The sequence below is a fragment of the Taeniopygia guttata genome, chromosome 32 (assembly GCF_048771995.1).
Source record: "Taeniopygia guttata chromosome 32, bTaeGut7.mat, whole genome shotgun sequence".
Taxonomy (NCBI): Eukaryota; Metazoa; Chordata; class Aves; order Passeriformes; family Estrildidae; genus Taeniopygia; species Taeniopygia guttata.
In genome coordinates this window covers 4,958,477-4,979,355 of record NC_133057.1, presented here as the reverse complement: position 1 = coordinate 4,979,355, position 20,879 = coordinate 4,958,477, and the positions used below count along the sequence as shown (strand labels likewise).

The window sequence follows — 20,879 nt, the reverse complement described above, 5'->3', positions numbered from 1 at the left end:
ACACTCTATGTGGGTTGTTTTATTTTTACTGGCTTTTTGAAACCAAACAAGACAAAGACTTACCAAAACAACAACTCTGTGACACAAAGTATTTGTGTGTGGGTGACAGTAGGAAATGACAAACGACTCCAAGCTCATACAGGCCAAGGTCTGTCCTTCTGGTATTTCTTTCATCCCCCAGCTGAAACCTCCCTGTCCTTGCAGGTGCCTGGTGGAGGATATCAAACCAAAGACACTTCCACCACCCACTGCCCCACTCCTCCTGCACAGAGGATTTTTCCAAGTGCATCCAACCAGATTGGAGCACCAGGCAGGCTCAGTGATGGCTGTCTGGGGCTCACAGAAAGGCAGCCAGGCTTTGTAAGCCTCAATTAAAACCCAGGGAGGGAATTAGCTCCATTTTAACATCATTCCTTTATCTGATACTCACAGTCTGCATGTCATTAAGTGAATGTGTTTTGGTTTCTGGGGGATGCACACAGTGCAGGCATTGAGAAACTCAGCAGTGAGTGTTTCCTACAGGCCACATAATGGGAAAATTGAAATCTGCCTGTACTGAACATGGAACCCCCTGGCAGGGTCAAGGAAATTAATTCTAAATCAATGGGGTTAAACACCAAAGAATTTCTCTCTTGTTTGGGCCAGGCTTTTTTCCCCACAAAAAAATCATGCTGCCAGCAGCACCTCTACAACTGGATTTTTTTTTCTTTTAAAACACTGACATAGGCTGTCCAGAGTAGCTGTTGATGCACCATTCTTGGAAACAGCCACAGTCAGGTTGGATGAGGCTTTAAACAACCTGATCTAGTTGATGATGTTCCTGCTCATTCCAGGGCGTTGAAACTAGAGGACCTTTCGTGGTCCCTTCCAACTCAAACGATTCTATGATTTATATGAAATTTCATAAAAAGGAAAGCCTCATGAGAAGCCTTGTGTTGGCCCAGCTTAAAACGTAAAGGTTGATACAGAGCAGGCTGGAAAGGTTCCCATCTTTCCCTGAAAACCTGTGTATTGCTGCCAGTGAGTAACATGCAGCTTTCAGCTGGTTCCTAAGGAAACAACAGAGGTGTGACCAGCTGGTGGGGAGTGTGGCAGGGCCCCATTGCAGTTTTGGGGTACTGGGGACCAGTGGCTCTCAGAGAGCCCCACAGCCCATTGAGGTCCCTGCACACCTTGGTTAAACCCAACTTGAGGACAGCCCTGCTGCTCCAGCTTGTCCTGGAGGGAGAGAGGTCTGGATGCTCCATTCCCATCCTGCTTCTGCAAATGTTGACAAGCACCGTTTCTCTTGATTTTGAACCAAATGCAAAACCTCCCCGGAGACCTCCCCTGCATTTTGACCCTCATTTTTGCTGTCCACACCCTCCTGCACCCACCTCACCCCAGAAGCTGAGCAGGAGCATCATTTTTAACAAGATGCTGCAGATTCGGCAGAGAAATTAATCTCAACAGCAAGTGCTGACCACTTTTTCCTGGTAATTCATTTAAACTGGGAAGTTAATTCTATTCAACTGAGCTGCCCTTCATCACTTAGAGACACAGGCTTTGAACATCCCCGAGTGAAGTGGTTCTGGCACAAACCTTCCTCCTCCTCCTCCTCTATCTACCCTGACCCCCGCATCCCCTAGGGAATGCCACATGCCAGTGCTGTGTGATCCTCCCTCTGGAGGCTGATTAGCCAGAGCTGGAGAGTTCAGGGAGGTGAGAGCATCGGAATCCTCGTGCTGACGTTTGATCGCCGACGGCTGCCCGTGCTCCCAATTAGCCTGCAAACGCTGCCTCCGGCTCACAAATACTTTAAGAAATGAAGTTTGACGAAAAGCCGCCTGCGTTGCCGTTCTTCAACCCTCTCTGCCATATCAAAGCCTTTGAGAATATCTGAGGACAACTTTTATAGCCGAGAAGCGCCCATTGGAGCGCTGGCTCATTACTGCTGTGGCTGTGCTGCCCACGGAGACGCAGAGCATCCATCAGCCCACTTACCAGGAGCACTCCTGAATACCAGCAAGTGTGTTAGGCTGGGAAGTTACCTCTGAGGGAGCCACCGAAGGGTTTTTCAAGCAGAAAGGTCACCCAGCTCATCAGTTTCTAGGGGAGATGATTAGAGCGGCGCATTTTGGGAGCCGTGGCACCCCGCAGCACGTCCATTCCCTGGCTCTTTTTTCCCCCCTTCGCTCACAGTAATGATCTGCAGCTCATCACAGGGGGCTCAGCGGGGGAGGACACAGCAGCGCTTATTTTAATAAATAACATTTATGAGCTGGCTTTCCAGGCTGCAGCTTGGTGAGGAATGTGATGAACATTGAGAGGAGAGATTGAGAGAGACACTGGCACAGGGTGCCCAGAGAAGCTGCCCCATCCCTGGACGTGTCCAAGGCCAGGTTGGGCAGGGCTTGGAGGAACCTGGGACAGTGGAAGGTGTCCCTGCCCATGGCAGGGGCTGGAACAAGGTTCTGCAGGACAAGGTTGTGCCTCCTCAATCTTCTCTCTGATAAGTTAACATTCAAAGCATCACCCTGAGCAGTGATTCCAGCCTAAGGCCTGCGGTGGGAAGGTCCCAGGTTTCTGGCAGGGCTGGTGTGTTTCTGCACTGAGGAGGTTTTGGGGCAGTTCTGCTCAGTTTCAGTGTATTTTCCAGGACTAGCTGCACTCTGGGCTCTAAGTGACCACAGCAGATGTACTCCAGCTGCTGCTCAGGCCAAGCTCCCTACAAAGCAGAAATCATCACCAATGTGTTTGCACAATAGTTAGGAAAAGCATTGCATTGGGAAAACAAAAGGAATATCTTTAGTTGTTACTTCTGCAATTTAACATGACTGTTAAAAACATCTGATGAAAATAGTGCTAGAAACATTGGCAAGCCTATCTCCCTCCAAAATGAAAATACATCACAGCATTAACTCCACTTTAATGGATGAGCTCAAAAATAAAGGCTGAAGGGGGAGGAAAATTCTGAGAATAACACCTTTCTTTCCCCCCCACCCCCCCCTTTCGAAACAGCTCCTTGTTTCTCCAATACATTTATTTTGCATTATTATTTCTCATGTAACTGTGAAGAAATTAAATACTTGAAAACACAACAAAACATATAAATTAAACCAAATGTTTTGATTAATGCAAACCCACTGGCATTTCTTTTCCTGAATAATTTAAAAATTAAGCTGAGAAAACCAATTCCTTGTCAGAGAAGCCTCTGTAAAAGGGAATGTTTGGTATTTTGCAACACTTCTGTTAAGTGCTGGACTGGTGTCAGCATCTCATTCTTTTAATGCTTAGAACAATTTTAACCCACCCACACTCCAGCTCTGAATTATTTAGGAAAAGATGTGTCTTTCTAGACCTTCTCTGTAGTCCCTCAGCAAAGTGTCTGGTTGTACTCGGCATTTCTTATCTAGGATAAAAATACTATATTTAAATAACACTGACAGTGTCCACAATACGTGTGTCTTTGAAGCAAAGTTGGGCCATATTTTGTCCTCCATCCCTCACTCTTGTGTCATAAAAATGTAGGGGATTTTTCTTGTATGGAAATAATCTGATCTAGAAAGGAAAATTAATGTAACTTTCATGGGTGACCCTTTCTCTTGTTCAGCAGGCTTTTGTTAGGGAAGACAACTTCTTATAGCTACATTCAAATAGGCAGAAAAAAATCAAGATATCTTTTTCTGAATGTTTTAAGGTGTCATTTTAATGAGTCTGCCTTTCTTTAGTGATGGAAATAAAACATTCACTGTGAGGAAAGAGTAAATATTGTCCCACAGGCAGAATGAGGCAACCAGAGGCAGAGAGAGCGAAGCCACATTGGGTGACACAGGCTGTCTGCAGCTGGATTCCCCATCCCAAAGCCAACATTTCTGCAGTGTGGAACAAGGCTACCTTTCTGACCCATTCTTGGACTCAAATGGAGCTCTGAAGCCTTTGAGCACCATCAGAGTCGTAGAGGTGATTCCATGCACCCACAGTGAGGTTCTCACACAGACTGGATGGGAAGGAACTTGTAGAGTGCAAAAACCGAGCCAAGCTGGGCCCAGTTCCTGCTCAGTTAATGGAGGCAGAGGTTTGGCAGTGTTTGAGCTGTGTTTAGCACGTGGTTTACTTGGGCTGGCTCCCTGGGGGAAATCTACTGAGCAGCAGCTGCTCGGCTCATCTCTCCTGGGAAGGCTGCTCAGGGACACACACAGAATGGCAGGAGGAGACACCAAATTCTCCACTCCTCAGAGACATTCTGTCTTAAACTTCTGCCTCAGACCTTTCTGCACGTTCTGGATCTTCTCTGTGATCACGGTGTCACTGAGGTGATCCCCAAACTTCTGCTTCAGCAGCACCCGGATAATTTTGATGCAGCGTTCGTCCATCATGGGCTTGGCCTCCCGGAAGGTGTTGCCCCTGCGCCCTGTGATGGAGTGGCTCTGGATGTAGTCGGAGGTGAAGAGTTTGTAGAGCAGAGTCTTGCAGGCTGTGCTGATTTTCTGGTCAAAGCTGATGGTCTCTTTGAGCTGCTCCTTGGTGTAGCCGTTGAAGAGCTCCACCACCTCACACGGCTGTCGGTGGGGCTCCTCCTGGAAGGACAGGGATTCCAGCCTCTGCACCTTCTTCTTCAGAGAGAGGACATCCTGTTGGAGGTCCAACACCATCCTTTCCAGCTGCTCCATCTTCTCCACCCTGAAAAATTAAAGTCGCTTGTGCAAAGGCAAGAAGACACCATGTCCTCACTCTGGATGTCACTCCTCCACCCAAGCAGTGATTAGATGCCTTCTGCCAGCAGGGCAGGACAACTCCTCTGACAGACTATCAGCCCTTCCAGCTATTCCTGGGTGAGGAGTAAGGCAGGAGAGAAAAGTGACATGATCTGGACTTTTCAGTTCTCAGGAATGTTCAGTTTAACCCTCAACTCCCCCTTGGCATGCATACATGGAGACTTTGATGCTCAGTTTTCTTCTTATTTGTAAGGAAAGACATAAAGCCTGTCTTGCAAGTCCCAGGACACATATATGTGTGGTATTAAACAACAGACTTGTGGGAAATGACAATGCAAGAACCATAACTTGAATTTTTTTGGCACCCATTTCTTGGCAAGAAAAACGTCCCTAGCATCATTTTATCACTGGATACTGGCCATCAAAGTAATGAGCAATAAGACAAGGAACACACAACCATGTTTTGATTGTTATAGGCAAGAGCTTTGTAGTTTCTGCACTGTTTTAGAGCCTTCTTGCATCTCTAAATCTAAGCCCTACAATCAGAAACACCTGGCTTGATTGTAAAGAGACTCAGCAACTTTGGAGTTTAAAATTGCCCCACTTTGTCACCCATCTGTGATCTCACTGCTCACTTTTGTAGTGAGAAGGAGAACACAGTTAGGAAGAAGTGCCTTCTTTTGCTAATTACCTTTCCATCTCACCAGGACTGACATTTTTGTGAGCCCTTTCAAAGCCATCCATCTCTTGCAAAGCATCAATCTTGCGCTCCTCACGGCTGGAAGAAACAAGCAAGTTAAACAGCACTGCCACAAACAGCTTTGTGCTCACATTCAAATTCATTCCTGAGGAGAATTATCTGGAATTCAAAGCAAAGTCAATTCTGGTTTCATTTGCAACAAGAATGAAACAGACTGAGAGGGAACATGAAGGGTTCTCAATGTGTACAAACTCCTCTGCATCCCCCTGGCACACAGATATGGGGGACCTCCCACTGACCCGCCATGGAATCAGAGCACAGGCTCATTTCTTGCTGTGTGTGCCCACACAAACTTCTGTTATCTTCTGTGCTTTGGGTTTAACCTCCATGAGCATCTACTCAAAGCAAGCACTGCCAGAGAATGGAGACAGTGTGGACAGAAATCAATATGTGTGGTGTGAAACATTCAGGCTCTTTATTGTGCTTTCAGGTGTTACCTGTTCAGACAGATCTGCTGTTGGCACGGGGACAAGATGCCATCTGGCTTCCTCTTCATTGGAAGGGCAACATAATCTGCAGCAAGGGTGAGAGACAAGCTGAAAAATCAGCTGTTGAAAAGGTCCTGAACCCCTCTGTCTCCAGAACATATTATCTAAGCACCCCTGCTAGATTGCATGGCAACACCTTATTCCATTTGCATAGCAGTGATCCAGACAGGCTTTCCAGGACTGATCAATGGGGATTTGTTATTAGAAAAAAGTGGCATCTCAAGGGCTTCTGTTCTAAGTGCAAATGATATGGTGGGGGCAAGGCAAGTAGAGCCAAACCATCTCTGGATGCTGCTGTTAGTCAGCAGGTAAATAAGACACTAGCACATTTTCATAAGTGCATTTAATGGGTGCAGTAGTGGGTGGAAAAATAGGGAAATAGGCAAATCTGAGAAGGTTTGACTAATGGAGACACAGGGCTTTTGGGAATTTCAGTTATTCAGGCATTCATTCAGATTGTCTTTTGGCTTGGGGGGAGAGAACTGCTAGCCCAGGAAACAGCTGGTGCCTGAAGGAGCAGAGACCATACCCTACATACAGGCATCTCCCTTTAGACAGCCCTCCTGGAACAGATCTCCCAGGTGGAAAGGACCAGGAAATGCCATCTCTAACCTCTGTAGCCCTGAGACAAACCCATACAGCCCTGGAGCAAAGCAGAGGTTTTCTGACTGCTCTGCAAGTCCCCATCCCACCCTGTCACTCAGGACCAGGCAGCAGAGCCAGAACCCAAGGTTACCTCTGGCAGCTGGACCAGCCCTGTCCTCTTCACTCTGGGAAGTCCCTGGCCCTGGCATGGCCATGGTGATGAAGGTGGATGGAGGTGTGAAGGCACTGGCTGGGTGGGGGGGAGCTGCCAGTGAGCAGGGACTCCCTGCCACGCTTCCCAGGACACGCCTGTCCTTGACGGAGGAGCTGCTGGCATCACGGGGCAGGCTGGCCTCAGCCACCCTCAGCAGTGGCTTTGCAGGATAGTTCCTGTCACTGGGGTATTTCCTGGATGCATTCCCTGAGGTCCATTTTGGAAAGGTTTTCCTGGATTTTTTTGGTGGGGATGGCATCATGCTGTGGACAGCTGGTTCTTCTTCTGAAAGGAAGGGAGATACTCAGGATGAGCAATGGGACAGCAGCGTGTCTGTCTTCCACTCCCACTCAGTGCTTTGTACACTGATTGCAATGATGTGAAATTTATGATGGGACTACAACATGCTCAGCATCCTCCCACCCAAAAAGCTCCATGGAAGTTGAAAGGTGCAATTTTCAAAAGCCCTTACTCACTTAACTTCTCCAGGAGCTGTCGATCTTCCAGCAGCTTCTCCAAAATACCTTTGTGCTCTATAGGAAGAGAAGATCTTTCAGTACTAAACTCCTTCTGCTCCTGAGCAGCCCCAAATTGCAAACCCAGGCCAGGGGGGTGTCACTTACCACTTATGCCTTCCACCACACCCCAGTACAGCCCACTGAATCCAGGGCAGGGGCCAGGACCTGCTCCCCCACAGTGCAGAGGTGGAAGGGCTTGCGGGGCTCCTTGATGTTCTCGATGTCGATAACCCGGCTGCCGTCGGGCCAGCTGATGAGCACGTAGAGCTTGGCTGACATCAGGGCTGCCCACCTGGAGCAGAGGGACAGTGTGGGAATGTCACCACAGGGGTCTGGGCTCTCCTGTGGGTGGGAGTGTTCACAAGATGTGCTTTACCCAGGCCAGCACAACCTGCAGATATAAAATACTTGGCCTTACATTTGCTCTACCAGTTATTTCATTTCTCTGTTCCCATTCCCACCTTTCTGAGCTTGCCTTATCCTAAAGCCCTTTGCTAGGAGGCTGTCTTGGGTCTGACTGAGCACAGCACCACATGCCTTCAGTGCATCCAAGTGTCCTTCGCAGTGACAGCCATGGCAGGTCTCACCTGGGATCAGGCAGGGCCAGCCCTCACAGCTGACACTTTGAGCAGATGCTGAACAAGCCACTGAGCAGACACAGGCTGGCTCCTCTGCCCCTGTGAGCCATCACAGCTCAAATGACTTCAGTGGATCTCCAGCAGTTTGCTTCAGTGCAGGGCTGTGTCTGTGTGATATCAAGGCAGTGCAGAGAAGAGACTCAAAAAGACCCAGGGGTATTCCAGGAAATGATTGTTCCCTTGCCTCCACAATTATTTCCCCCAGTAAACATCAAAATGCTTTGATAAGGAGAACAGAAAATTCCCTTCATTTCACCCATGGGGAAACTGAGGCACAGACCAGTGATAGATATGTCTAAGGCAGTCAAGCAACAAAGCTGCAAGGAGCTGGATCCTAAGTCCTGGCCCACGGCTCTGCCCACTGAGCTTTCCCTTTCTGCCCCTGGAGCTGCAGACTTCAACCATCGGAAAAACTGGAGAGCCAGGCTGGTGGTGATTTCCAAAATCTCCCATGCCAGAGGAGCAGCTGAGGAGCCGAGGGCTGCTGAGCTCAGGAGCAGTTTCTTCCCAGCTCCTAAAGGCCCAGGCAGCATCACCCCAGTCCTGCCTGCTCTGCTCGGCAGCAGCATTTGGCAGAAGAGTTCTGGGGACAAGGCTGGGCCCATGTGCTGTGGCCAGTGAAGAATGGCCACAGTGTCCAAAGAAAATGGGAGGAAGCTGGGGTAGGCAGAGGAGAGTTGGAGCTGGCAGAAAGGGCAGCTAGGACCCAATTTATTCCAGTTTCTTGTTTTCTCTCCACACCCCCATTAAAGTCCTGCCTGGATTTGATTCCTCTCACTTGGAAGGTTCAAGTTCACCCTGGAGAACTTTCTCTTTCCCTATCTCAGCCACCATCAGTTGCAGCAAAGCTCCCTGCAGGAACTGTAACTCTCCCCAGACCTGTCAGTCTGCCCTGCTGGCACAGTCTCACACCTGGTTTTCTCCAGCCCTTTTCTCCTGACTGATACACACCCTGGCATTGATTTTTTTTTATCAGGAAGCACCATATACAAATGATCTGTGTGCCTGTCTCCCTACATCCTTCCCCGAAACAGGCAGCTGCCCCCAGCCCTCTCCCTAACGCAGGGAAGGCTACAGAGCAGAAACTGGGATAAATGCATAGCTGAGCCCTCTCCCTCTCAGAAACAGAGCTCACATTCCAGACAGCAAACAATCCCAGCCCAAACAGCTCTCTAGGGGATTTTCTTTTAACATTTAAAGAAAACACAGTGATCTTCCTTCCCCAAACCAGTTGTTCATTTACCCTTAGGAAAGCAACAAAACTACACAAACACAAAAACAGAGAGAGAAAAAAGAGAGATCACAATCCTGATAGCAACAGAGCTGCTCCTTGCCTGGTTAGCACTGCTCCAGGTGTTGAGTCTTGCAAGATGTCTCCTGTCTCTCCAGGTCTCTGCTGCCTGTTCCAGCAGAGGAGGTGACCAGACACTTCCTTGCCTTGTGCTTGTCCCTTCACCACAGGTCCTTGTCAGGTCTCCTTTGTCTGGCTTGGAAAGCTCCCACCTGCTGTCCCCACTGCAAAGGAAAGAAAGAGCTTTTGCATTTTTTTGTCCTGGTTGTTTTGTTTCAGCATTATTATTCCTGTTCTTTTCCCATATACATATATTATTTTTTTCCTTAGCTTGTTTCAGAGAAAGCAGAAGAGAAGGGAAAAAGCCTTGGGTTTTTTGGAGCATGAATAAACCTTGCATTTCCATGAGTTATTCATGAATAATTCATGAAAATGCATGATTAATTCAGGTTCATGAATTATTCAGGAATAATACTCGAACATTCCTGGTTAATTCATGCTCACACAGGGAGTGACTCAGGTTCTAGGGCTTGGAGAACTCCTTTCTCCCTGAGACAGGAGAAGAGAGGCTTAGAGAAGCTGCACTGTGCACTTGCTGTTTACTGCTTCTGAGAAGAGAACATATTTTGGGCCCTTTTTGTAACAAGAACTTGAAAAAAATTGAAATGCCTGCAGCCTCCTGCCCACAGAGGAATAACACAGAACCAAAAGAAAAAAAAAACTTAAAAAGAGAGAAAGAAATTGGACTTGCTCATGGAGGAAAGCCTGGCAGCAAGTTTTATCCCCTTTCAAAGCATCTTTCTACCCCATCTCCCTGGTTAGGATACAGCTCACTGCTTCAGTATTTATCTGCTGTGCAAAAAAAAAGGACCATCCCCATAGGTTTGTGCTTGAGGAGTCAAAGGGAATTCCCATGCCTTGTGCCCATCTGTCCCTCTCTCTGTGTGTGTGTGTGTGCACAGAGTCTTCTCCCAGGTAACAACCAACCGGACAAGAGGAAAGAGCCTCAAGTTGCACCAGTGGAGGCTTAGATTGGATTATAGGAAAATTTCCTCACCAAAGAGCTGTCCAGCAGTGGCACAGGCTGCCCAGGGCACTGGAGTCACCATCTCTGGAGGTGTGGATGTGGCACCTGGGGACATGGTTCAGTGGGGAGCTTGGCACTGCTGCGGGAATGGTTGGACTCCATGAACTTTGAGAGCTTTTCCAAGCTAAACAATTCTTGCAAAGCTCCTTGACTCAGTGTCCCAGCCAGGGTGAGCACTGCTTGTGGCCCTGGGCTCAGCATGGCAGGCCTGGTGTGAGCACCACTGCAGACTTCAAGCTGGCCATGCACAGCTCCGTGTTTCTCCCAAAAATATCACTGCTGCAGCACCGGGGGTTCCCCAGTGCTGGGCTTGTTATCCCTACTGCATGGAGGATCGCATGGCATGGCAAAGGATGGATCCCATGTGGCACCCAACCTGCCCTGATCCAGGCTGGGCACCAGCAGGGGAAGGTGCTGTGCAATGTCTGCACAACCCAACCAGCCATCCTACCCCAGCCACTGCATAAGATGGAAAAGCAGGTGGGGAGAGACTCCAAACAGCGCTGTCTGATTTATCTTAGCCAAAACCAGCACTGGGGGTTGTTGGGAGAAAGGGAGAATTCACATGTTCAGTGACACATTGGAAGGACCCTGATCAGATTCACAGAGTAAGGAGAAATTCTGCATCCCTGATTTGCAGTATTTTCTGTTAAAACACACACCTGTCAGCCCAGGTAAAAGCAGATGTTCAATAAGGAGCTGGGTGGGATTAGGTAACAAGCAGATACAGGCAATTGGTCTGGAACACCTCCAGGCATGGAGCTGCCACAGCTTCTCTGGTCAGTCTGTTCCAGGCTCTTTCCAATCTCACAGAAAAGAATTTCTTCCCACTCTCCTTCTAAACCTGTCCTATGTTAGGGTGAACCCATTCCCCCTTGTTCTCTCCCTCCAGACCCTTCTCCAAAGTCCCTCTCCAGGTCTCCTCAAGCACCTTCAGGCATTGGAAGGAGCTCAAAGGTCTCCCTGGAGTGGCTCCAGCAGCTCCACATCCTTCACCAATTCCAGAAACCAACCAGAGTTCAATAAAGAAGAGACAAGAACTAGGTGGTTCAATAATGGTTACCAACACACGGAAATGACACAGGAACCCTCAAGCCCTGTGCTTCTCTGAGACCAGCTCTGCATTCCTCCCACGCTGAGGGAGGGCATCAGCAGGAGGGATCTGCACTGCCAGGGCAAAAGGTGGCCTCTTTTCATGGCCCTTGAAACTGGGCATGTGAAATGAGGTACACAAAGCCAAAGGCCAGGTGGACCTGTCATCTCTGAATGGCTCTTTACAGTCTTCCCAAAACATGAATGACAGTCACTGTTTTGCCAGAGAAACAGCATCTGTTGGGAATGTGGTGCAGAAAATGTGCTTTCTGCTCCTCTCAGAGCCAAAATTCCTACCCATTCTTGTAAGTCCCTCTAAGATAAGGACCCTGTTCAGCTGAGTGACAGTGAAGCAAAAAAGCAACCCAGGAATGCATTTTCCTGCTCACAATACCCTCCATTCACATGGGTGACTTCGCACTGGCACACAGGAGTAGGGAAGGAACCCAAACACATCATTGTACATAAAATCAGATGTGTGGAGGGATGAACACATCTCACAGGGATATGGAAACCTCCCCTGAAAACCCAGTCAGGGAGAGCCTGAGCACTTTTGTGGCTCTAGACAGGAAGATGCTCAGGATCTCCCAGAGAGGCTCAGCAGGAAGTAGGATTGTGCCTGGATCTCGCTCTGGAAAGGCCAGTGGCTCAACTGAGAGCTGTGGGAATGATTTATAATGCACTGAGAGGGGCCACAGTCCTGCAAGGGTCTTTCATCAGGAGCAAAGAGCAGCCTGGAGGGTGGGGAATGCTGGAGCTGTACCACTGTGTGCTCATCCTTCACCTTAATGGGGGGCTGCCCCCAAAGTTGCTATGTATCACTTTTATGGTTCTCCTGTTAGGTATATTTTGGAGCAGCTGTTTTCTGTGGCTTTTCATGGTGGGAAGCAGCCATTTGCCTGCTGTGATATCCTCACAACTAATACTAACTCCTCATTCCCTTTGGTTTTATTTGTGTTTTTTTAATCCATTGGTTTGATTGGTTTGTGTGGGTTTGTTTGTTTGGGTTTTTGTCTGTTTTGCTTTCAGTTTTTTGTTTGCTTTTTTATAAGTAAGAGGTGAACTTGGCATAGCCAAACTCAAGAAAATGTACACCAGGCTTGACTTTCCAGAAATTGCTTTTGGCTGCCTTTAACTTCACCCTCCAGGCTCAGGATAACCAGTACATTTGCAGATTTTCCTCTGCAACATCAGCTTGCCCAGACTTTGTTCCGTGTTTCACAAATGGAGAAGAAAATGGATATTGTGCCAAGCTTCATTTCAACCTGCATCAGCATGATAGAAAAGAAGAAAAAAAAAAAAAAGAAAATATTCACCAGTTAGAGCAGAACCAGTGTCCCACCATCTTCCCCTCCACTGTTATTAATTTTGTACATTTAGAGGCAAACCTGGGCCTAAAGCTTCCATGGCTCAGTTCCTGATGCAGGACTGCAAGGGTCCCACAAGAAAGGCTGGGACAGAGTGTTCAGAGTGTTCAACAAGGCCTGTGGCAACAGCACAAGGGGCGATGGCTTTCAGCTGCAGGAGGCTGATTGAGGTTGGATCTCAGGAAGCTGCTCTTTTCCACTGAGGCTGCTGAGGCACTGGCCCAGGCTGTGGATGCCCCATCCTTGGGAACAGGGCTCTGAGCACCATGGTCTGGGGGAACGTTACTAAGCATGGAACCAAAGGCTCTCTAGCTCAACTGTCACGTCACAATCCATGTCCCACCTGGAACTGCCAGCAGCCAGCAAGCAGCACAACACAACTGTTGGCCCCGGGGTCAGCACACCCTGCACGCTGCTCCTGCCCGCTCCTGCCACCCTTCTTGCTCCTGCCCCCGGATACCCCCATCATCAGTTTCGATAGCTGCCGAAGGCCTGGATTGCGTCATCCATCCCTGCAGGATGCTCACCTTTGTCCTGAGAAAGGTACGGTGCCATTCCATGGAGGTGGATCCCCCCAGCTGCCCGGGTGGGCTGGAGTTCTGGGAGGATGGGGTGGGACAGGGACCCCACTCTGAGGTTTTGCTACCTCTGCAGGCTGTCGCAGACAGAGAGGAAGAGATGGAGGTGGACACACAGACTGATAGAGAGGAGAGGATGGAAGTGGATGGAGAAAATGCTGGAGAGGAAGAGATGGAAGTGGACACACAGATTGATATGGAGGAGGAGATGGAAGTGGATGGAGAACACACTGAAGAGGAAGAGATGGAGGTGGATGTGGAAGAGGAGATCGACGTCGAAATGGAATACACTGAGGACATGGACATTGATGGAAAAGATGAAGAGGAGGCCATGGTCCTGGGATGAAGACCGATGCCAGCAGCAGGACAGGTACGTGGTCCCCACAGGACGAGTGGGTTCCCTGCAGCCAGGCTGGGGCTGGGCTGGGTGGTCCCTGCTCCGGCCACACAAGCCCCATCCCAGTGCCTGGGGCCCAGCCCCCAGACCCAGCCAGCCTCAGCTCTGGCAGCAGGGTCCCACTGTGCCAGCCTGGGGACACACGGAAGAGCCCTCTGTGCCTGACTGCAGTGACCATGGCACCTGCTTTTCTTCCAGGACTGATGGAGATCCCGCACAGAGACGGCACCCTTTTGTACATAGTTTAAGAGTTTGTTGTTGCCTTTAGGATAAAGGGTTTAGTGCTTCATTTTGTCTTCTGTAAATACGTTTCAAATATTGTTGTTAGATATGTTCTTAGGTATATACGTTCAATAAATTGTTGTTTTTACAAATATTCTTACAAAAGTCAATGTGTTCTGTGTTTTCATTGCTGTTCTTCAGTAAATAAACAACCCTGATTTTTCACACCCCAGTTCTCTTTCCATTTGCTTCAGGCACAGGCAGTATTGGCAAAGTTGTGTTTTCCGCTTGCTCCAGGTTCCCAGGGCGGGAGGTTCATGGGGGAGCTGGCACAGCCACCCCAGGAGTGGGGGTACCTGCACAGAGGGGTCCCACTGACAGAGGTCACTGTCTCCTTGCAGTCTCTCTGGACACACTTGGTAGCTGCAGGGGCAAATCCCAGCGTGCCCGGTCCCGTGGGATCCCATGTTGGGACTCAATGTCCCAGCCATGGTGAGCACTGCTTGTGGCCCTGGGCTCAGCATGGCAGGCCTGGTGCTCACGCCACTGCAGACTTCAAGCTGGCCATGCACAGCTCCGTGTTTCTCCCAAAAATATCACTGCTGCAGCACCTGGGGTTCCCCAGTGCTGGCCTTGTTATCCCTACTGCATGGAGGATCACATGGCATGGCAAAGGATGGATCCCATGTGGCATCCAACCTGCCCTGATCCAGGCTGGGCACCAGCAGGGGAAGGTGCTGTGCAATGTCTGCACAACCCAACCAGCCATCCTACCCCAGCCACTGCATGAGATGGAAAAGCAGTTGGGGAGTGACTCCAAACAGCGCTGTCTGATTTATCTTAGCCAAAACCAGCACTGGGGGTTGTTGGGAGAAAGGGAGAATTCACATGTTCAGTGACACATTGGAAGGACCCTGATCAGATTCCCAGAGCAAGGAGAAATTCTGCTTCCCTGATTGTAAGCCATGGAATCTCAGAAAACGGGAAGCTGGACTGGACAAACGCAGATCCGAACCAACGTGGTTAATCAAATGTTCTCCCCTTATTTGAGATAAGATGGTACTTTATATAAGCTTCTACATAGTTTACAGATTACAAAGGCACTCTGATTGGCAAGCTAACATTGTTTACCTTTTCTTTAAGGTGGCTAAACTTTTCACACTGCAGCTCCACTCTAATTCATGCTCGGATAGCTCATTACTTTGTAGTTACCTTAACAGAATTTCTGACTGTGCTACAACTGAATTCTCACTGCATCAAAGCCTTTGAGGCCCCATCAAGGCCGCTTATCAGGGCTTAGTCTGAGTGGGTAGCTCAAACCTCATTCCAAACATAAATCATGACCTCTCTCTCTCAGAAATTCTGTAACACCTGATTTGCAGTATTTTCTGCTAAAACACACACCTGTCAGCCCAGGTAAAAGCAGATGTTCAATAGAGAGCTGGGTGGGATTAGGGAACAAGCAGATAGGAATAGGGAAGCAGCAGTATGTGACTTCTGTGTAGTTCTGAATGATGGTGTTCAAGACTGAGCTGCATAGTAATAAGAAATGGAAAAGCAATGATGGGAAAATTAATAGATGTACACAACAATGGAGATGAGATTGGATTTGAGGCAGGACTTGGTTCCAATCAAATCTTCCTGGGAAGAGACCTGGCTTCAAATCGCATTGTTTGCTTTCCTTTGAAGAACAACAATAGCCAAAATATGACAGATTAATATTCCTGGGGTAGAGGTTGGTAATTCAGCTGCAAACCTCAGGAGAGGAAGGATTGCAGGAACCACAAGAGGAAGCCAAATTGTAGTCTCATCAAACAACAGAAAAGTCCAGTGCCTGTGTATAAATATACAGCGCTTGTGTTGAATTCTTCCAGGAAAATGCAAGTCTGAAGTGAATCCCAGGTGTTTGACTTCATGAAAATTAGCAAGCCCTGATTCGATTTCCTTCCCAGTCGGTGAATATGAAATCCCTGGGCAGATGCCTCAGTTCCAGGTGTAGGTAGAGTGACTGTATCCAGGAACCTCTCTCTCCTCTGCATCTCCCATTTTTCTGAAAACAAGTCCACACAGTGGCCCCAGCGGCAGCACGTGTCACCCTCTGAGCTGCACTCGCTGAGATTTAGATTGCAGCCCAACTGAAGAACAACAAAGGCTCCTTTGTGCCCATACCCAGAGACAGAGCCCAGAATTGATGTTGGAAGGGATTTAAAGGGCAAACACAGGTGGCTCTAATCCCCCTTCTCACTTCACCTCGGCAATGTAGCTCTTCTTTTGGCCAAGTTCAGCAGCCCACTCATAGAATCCTAGCATGGTTTGGCTTAGGAAGGAACTAATGACGAAGACATTCCATGCCCCCTGCCTTCCACTATGCCAGGTTGCTCCAAGCCCTGTCCAATTGGTCTGGAACACCTCCAGGCATGGAGCTGCCACAGCTTCTCTGGTCAGTCTGTTCCAGGCTCTTTCCAATCTCACAGAAAAGAATTTCTTCCCACTCTCCTTCTAAACCTGTCCTTTGTCAGGCTGAACCCATTCCCCCTTGTTCTCTCCCTCCAGAGCCTTTTCCAAAGTCCCTCTCCAGGTCTCCTCAAGCACCTTCAGGCATTGGAAGGAGCTCAAAGGTCTCCCTGGAGTGGCTCCAGCAGCTCCACATCCTTCACCAATTCCAGAAACCAACCAGAGTTCAATAAATAGGAGACAAGAACTAGGTGGTTCAATCATGGTTACCAACACACGGAAATGACACAGGAACCCTCAAGCCCTGTGCTTCTCTGAGACCAGCTCTGCATTCCTCCCACGCTGAGGGAGGGCATCAGCAGGAGGGATCTGCACTGCCAGGGCAAAAGGTGGCCTCTTTTCATGGCCCTTGAAACTGGACATGTGAAATGAGGTACACAAAGCCAAAGGCCAGGTGGACCTGTCATCTCTGAATGGCTCTTTACAGTCTTCCCAGGAACATGAATGACAGTCACTGTTTTGCCAGGGAAACAGCATCTGTTGGGAATGTGGTGCAGAAAATGTGCTTTCTGCTCCTCTCAGAGCCAAAATTCCTACCCATTCTTGTAAGTCCCTCTAAGAAAAGGACCCTGTTCAGCTGAGTGACAGTGAAGCAAAAAAGCAACCCAGGAATGCATTTTCCTGCTCACAATACCCTCCATTCACATGGGTGACTTCGCACTGGCACACAGGAGTAGGGAAGGAACCCAAACACATCATTGTACATAAAATCAGATGTGTTGAGGGATGAACACATCTCACAGGGATATGGAAACCTCCCCTGAAAACCCAGTCAGGGACAGCCTGAGCTCTTTTGTGGCTCTAGGCAGGAAGATGCTCAGGATCTCCCAGAGAGGCTCAGCAGGAAGTAGGATTGTGCCTGGATCTCGCTCTGGAAATGCCAGTGGCTCAACTGAGAGCTGTGGGAATGATTTATAATGCACTGAGAGGGGCCACAGTCCTGCAAGGGTCTTTCATCAGGAGCAAAGAGCAGCCTGGAGGGTGGGGAATGCTGGAGCTGCACCACTGTGTGCTCATCCTTCACCTTAATGAGGAGCTGCCCCCAAAGTTGCTATGTTTCACTTTTATGGTTCTCCTATTGGGTATATTTTGGAGCAGCTGTTTTCTGTGGCTTTTCATGGTGGGAAGCAGCCATTTGCCTGCTGTGATATCCTCACAACTAATACTAACTCCTCATTCCCTTTGGTTTTATTTGGGTTTTTTAAAGTATTTTTTTGGTTTGTGTGGGTTTGTTTTTTTGGGCTTTTGTCTGTTTTTGTTTGAGTTTTTGTTTGCTTTTTTATAAGTATGAGGTGAACTTGGCATAGCCAAACTCAAGAAAATGTACACTAGTCTTGACTTTCCAGAAATTGCTTTAGGCTGGCTTTAACTTCACCCTCCAGGCTCAGGATAACCAGTACATTTGCAGATTTTCCTCTGCAACATCAGCTTGCCCAGACTTTGTTCCGTGTTTCACAAATGGAGAAGAAAATGGATATTGTGCCAAGCTTCATTTCAACCTGCATCAGCATGATAGAAAAGAAGAAAAAAAAAAAAAAGAAAATATTCACCAGTTAGAGCAGAACCAGTGTCCCACCATCTTCCCCTCCACTGTTATTAATTTTGTACATTTAGAGGCAAACCTGGGCCTAAAGCTTCCATCGCCCAGTTCCTGATGCAGGACTGCAAGGGTCCCACAAGAAAGGCTGGGACAGAGTGTTCAGAGTGTTCAACAGGGCCTGTGGCAACAGCACAAGGGGCGATGGCTTTCAGCTGCAGGAGGCTGATTGAGGTTGGATCTCAGGAAGCTGCTCTTTTCCACTGAGGCTGCTGAGGCACTGGCCCAGGCTGTGGATGCCCCATCCTTGGGAACAGGGCTCTGAGCACCATGGTCTGGGGGAACGTTACTAAGCATGGAACCAAAGGCTCTCTAGCTCAACTGTCACGTCACAATCCATGTCCCACCTGGAACTGCCAGCAGCCAGCAAGCAGCACAACACAACTGTTGGCCCCGGGGTCAGCACACCCTGCACGCTGCTCCTGCCCGCTCCTGCCACCCTTCTTGCTCCTGCCCCCGGATACCCCCATCATCAGTTTCGATAGCTGCCGAAGGCCTGGATTGCGTCATCCATCCCTGCAGGATGCTCACCTTTGTCCTGAGAAAGGTACGGTGCCATTCCATGGAGGTGGATCCCCCCATCTGCCCGGGTTGGCTGGAGTTCTGGGGGGATGGGGTGGGACAGGGACCCCCACTCTGAGGTTTTGCTACCTCTGCAGGCTGTCGCAGACAGAGAGGAAGAGATGGAGGTGGACACACAGATTGATATGGAGGAGGAGATGGAAGTGGATGGAAAACACACTGAAGAGGAAGAGATGGAGGTGGATGTGGAAGAGGAGATGGACGTGGACATGGAAGAGTGCACCGAGGACATGGACATTGATGAAAAAGATGAAGAGGAGGCCATGGTCCTGGGATGAAGACGCAGCAGGACAGGTACGTGGTCCCCACAGGACGAGTGGGTTCCCTGCAGCCAGGCTGGGGCTGGGCTGGGTGGTCCCTGCTCCGGCCACACAAGCCCCATCCCAGTGCCTGGGGCCCAGCCCCCAGACCCAGCCCGCCTCAGCTCTGGCAGCAGGGTCCCACTGTGCCAGCCTGGGGACACACGGAAGAGCCCTCTGTGCCTGACTGCAGTGACCATGGCACCTGCTTTTCTTCCAGGACTGATGGAGATCCCGCACAGAGATGGCACCCTTTTGTACATAGTTTTAGAGTTTGTTGTTGCCTTTAGGATATAGGTTTTAGGGCTTCGTTTTGTCTTCTGTAAATACGTTTCAAATATTGTTGTTAGATATGTTCTTAGGTATATACGTTCAATAAATTGTTGTTATTACAAATATTCTTACAAAAGTCAATGTGTTCTGTGTTTTCATTGCTATTCTTCTGTAAATAAACAACCCTGATTTTTCACACCCCAGTTCTCTTTCCATTTGCTTCAGGCACAGGCAGTATTGGCAAAGTTGTGTTTTCCGCTTGCTCCAGGTTCCCAGGGCGGGAGGTTCATGGGGGAGCTGGGAACTGTGCATCACCATCAAGCTTCAAGTGCTTTCTAGTGGGAAGTGTTTTACACAGTTCCCTACAGATTCTGGTTTTGGGTCAATCCCACAGCAGCTCTGGGGAGTGTTTAGGTCAACAGGGTCTCCCCAGGCTGCAGCTGGAGCTTGGGGCCTCCTTCCAAACCACAGCACAGTAAAAATATGTACTAAGGTCACAATGAAAAATCCTCTGCTGAGCCTTCATAGTATCTGTCAGCTCCTAATTCTGATTGTAAAATGCTATTTAGGAAGATCAGACTGATCAAAATCAGGACTTTTTTGTGGATTTTTGTAAAAATGCTTTTTGAAGCTTTAAGATGGAGGGAATTTCACCAATGTCATCATTCCTCTTACAAGAGCAACCTGTTATTTTGACTTTCCACTCTTATCTCCTGCCAACTTTTACCTGCCCAGAGCCACTTGTTTTGCTGACAGCTGCCATGCCCATGCGCCATTTGCTGAGCATCACCTGCATGAGGCCTCAGGCGCTCACGGAGGAAAACTCACTCCTTCATATTCTTTGCAGAGACAGGGAAGATCTTGCTTGCTCAGTTGGGCAGTGGAGGAGTTTTCTGTTCAAACCTACTCTGTGTAGCATCACTGATGTATTTTTGACTCAGAGAAATCTGTTTATTTTCTGCTCTTAAATAAGGAGTGAGCAGTTCCATGAGTAACACCACGGCAGAGGAAACACAAACAGGCTGTTACTCAAACAACATCTCTGAAGGGATTGTGCTCTGCTTTTCACATGAGATTAAGAGCTCAGTTACAGTAGAGAAAGAAGCTTTCATTAAATCACACATAGAACATAATAAGGACAAATTACAAAGCTTCAGAAGCAAATCTGTGTCAGACTGCTGGCTAAGGAGGCCTTCAGTGGTTTCTCCTGCCCTTCTGAAGAAATGAGTCCTGCACACCTCATCTCACCATGCTTTTGAGAAAAGCTCACAACCAGAATCCTATGAGGCATCCAATTCTTTGAACAGTATAAGCAACTACCCCCTCATGATTGTAATGAGTGGGGTGAAGCCTCGGGTTAGTGCTGATGTGCACAGGTTAGAAGTGCAATAGTTTGTTCTGCTAGCCCAGGAAAAGCCCAGAAGCTCAGTGTTGTCTCAGTCCCATATTGATAAGAGGAGATGCTATGGAGTTTAAAGAATTGTAAGGCCCAGCAGCTAAGGGATGAATCAACTACCCAAAACCAGACCCTGGACATAACTGTTTAATTCCAGCATTCCTGCCATACTCTCCTGTCTCCATGCAAAAGCCTCCACCAAGAAACCTGCAGATAAGGAGGTAAGGAAAGAACAAGATTCAAGCCCCTCACACGGAGGAGAGAGTTCAGAGACCTTCCAGCCA

The 20,879-nt window shown here is 48.6% G+C and overlaps 1 protein-coding gene across 1 annotated transcript in view; it reads right to left on the bottom strand.

The window, feature by feature from the left end:
- Nucleotides 1–3,012: 3,012 nt before the first annotated feature.
- Nucleotides 3,013–20,879, bottom strand: part of LOC116807217 (uncharacterized) — a 30,386-nt gene continuing 12,519 nt past the window's right edge. Inside the window, exons 4-9 of the mRNA XM_072920543.1 lie at nt 7,404–7,554; nt 7,221–7,320; nt 6,682–7,029; nt 5,895–5,970; nt 5,389–5,475; nt 3,013–4,662 (exon numbers count right to left, since the gene is read on the bottom strand). Coding sequence (XP_072776644.1) covers nt 4,215–4,662; nt 5,389–5,475; nt 5,895–5,970; nt 6,682–7,029; nt 7,221–7,320; nt 7,404–7,554 — 1,210 coding nt within the window. The 3' untranslated portion in view covers nt 3,013–4,214. The remainder of the gene's footprint in view (nt 4,663–5,388; nt 5,476–5,894; nt 5,971–6,681; nt 7,030–7,220; nt 7,321–7,403; nt 7,555–20,879) is intronic.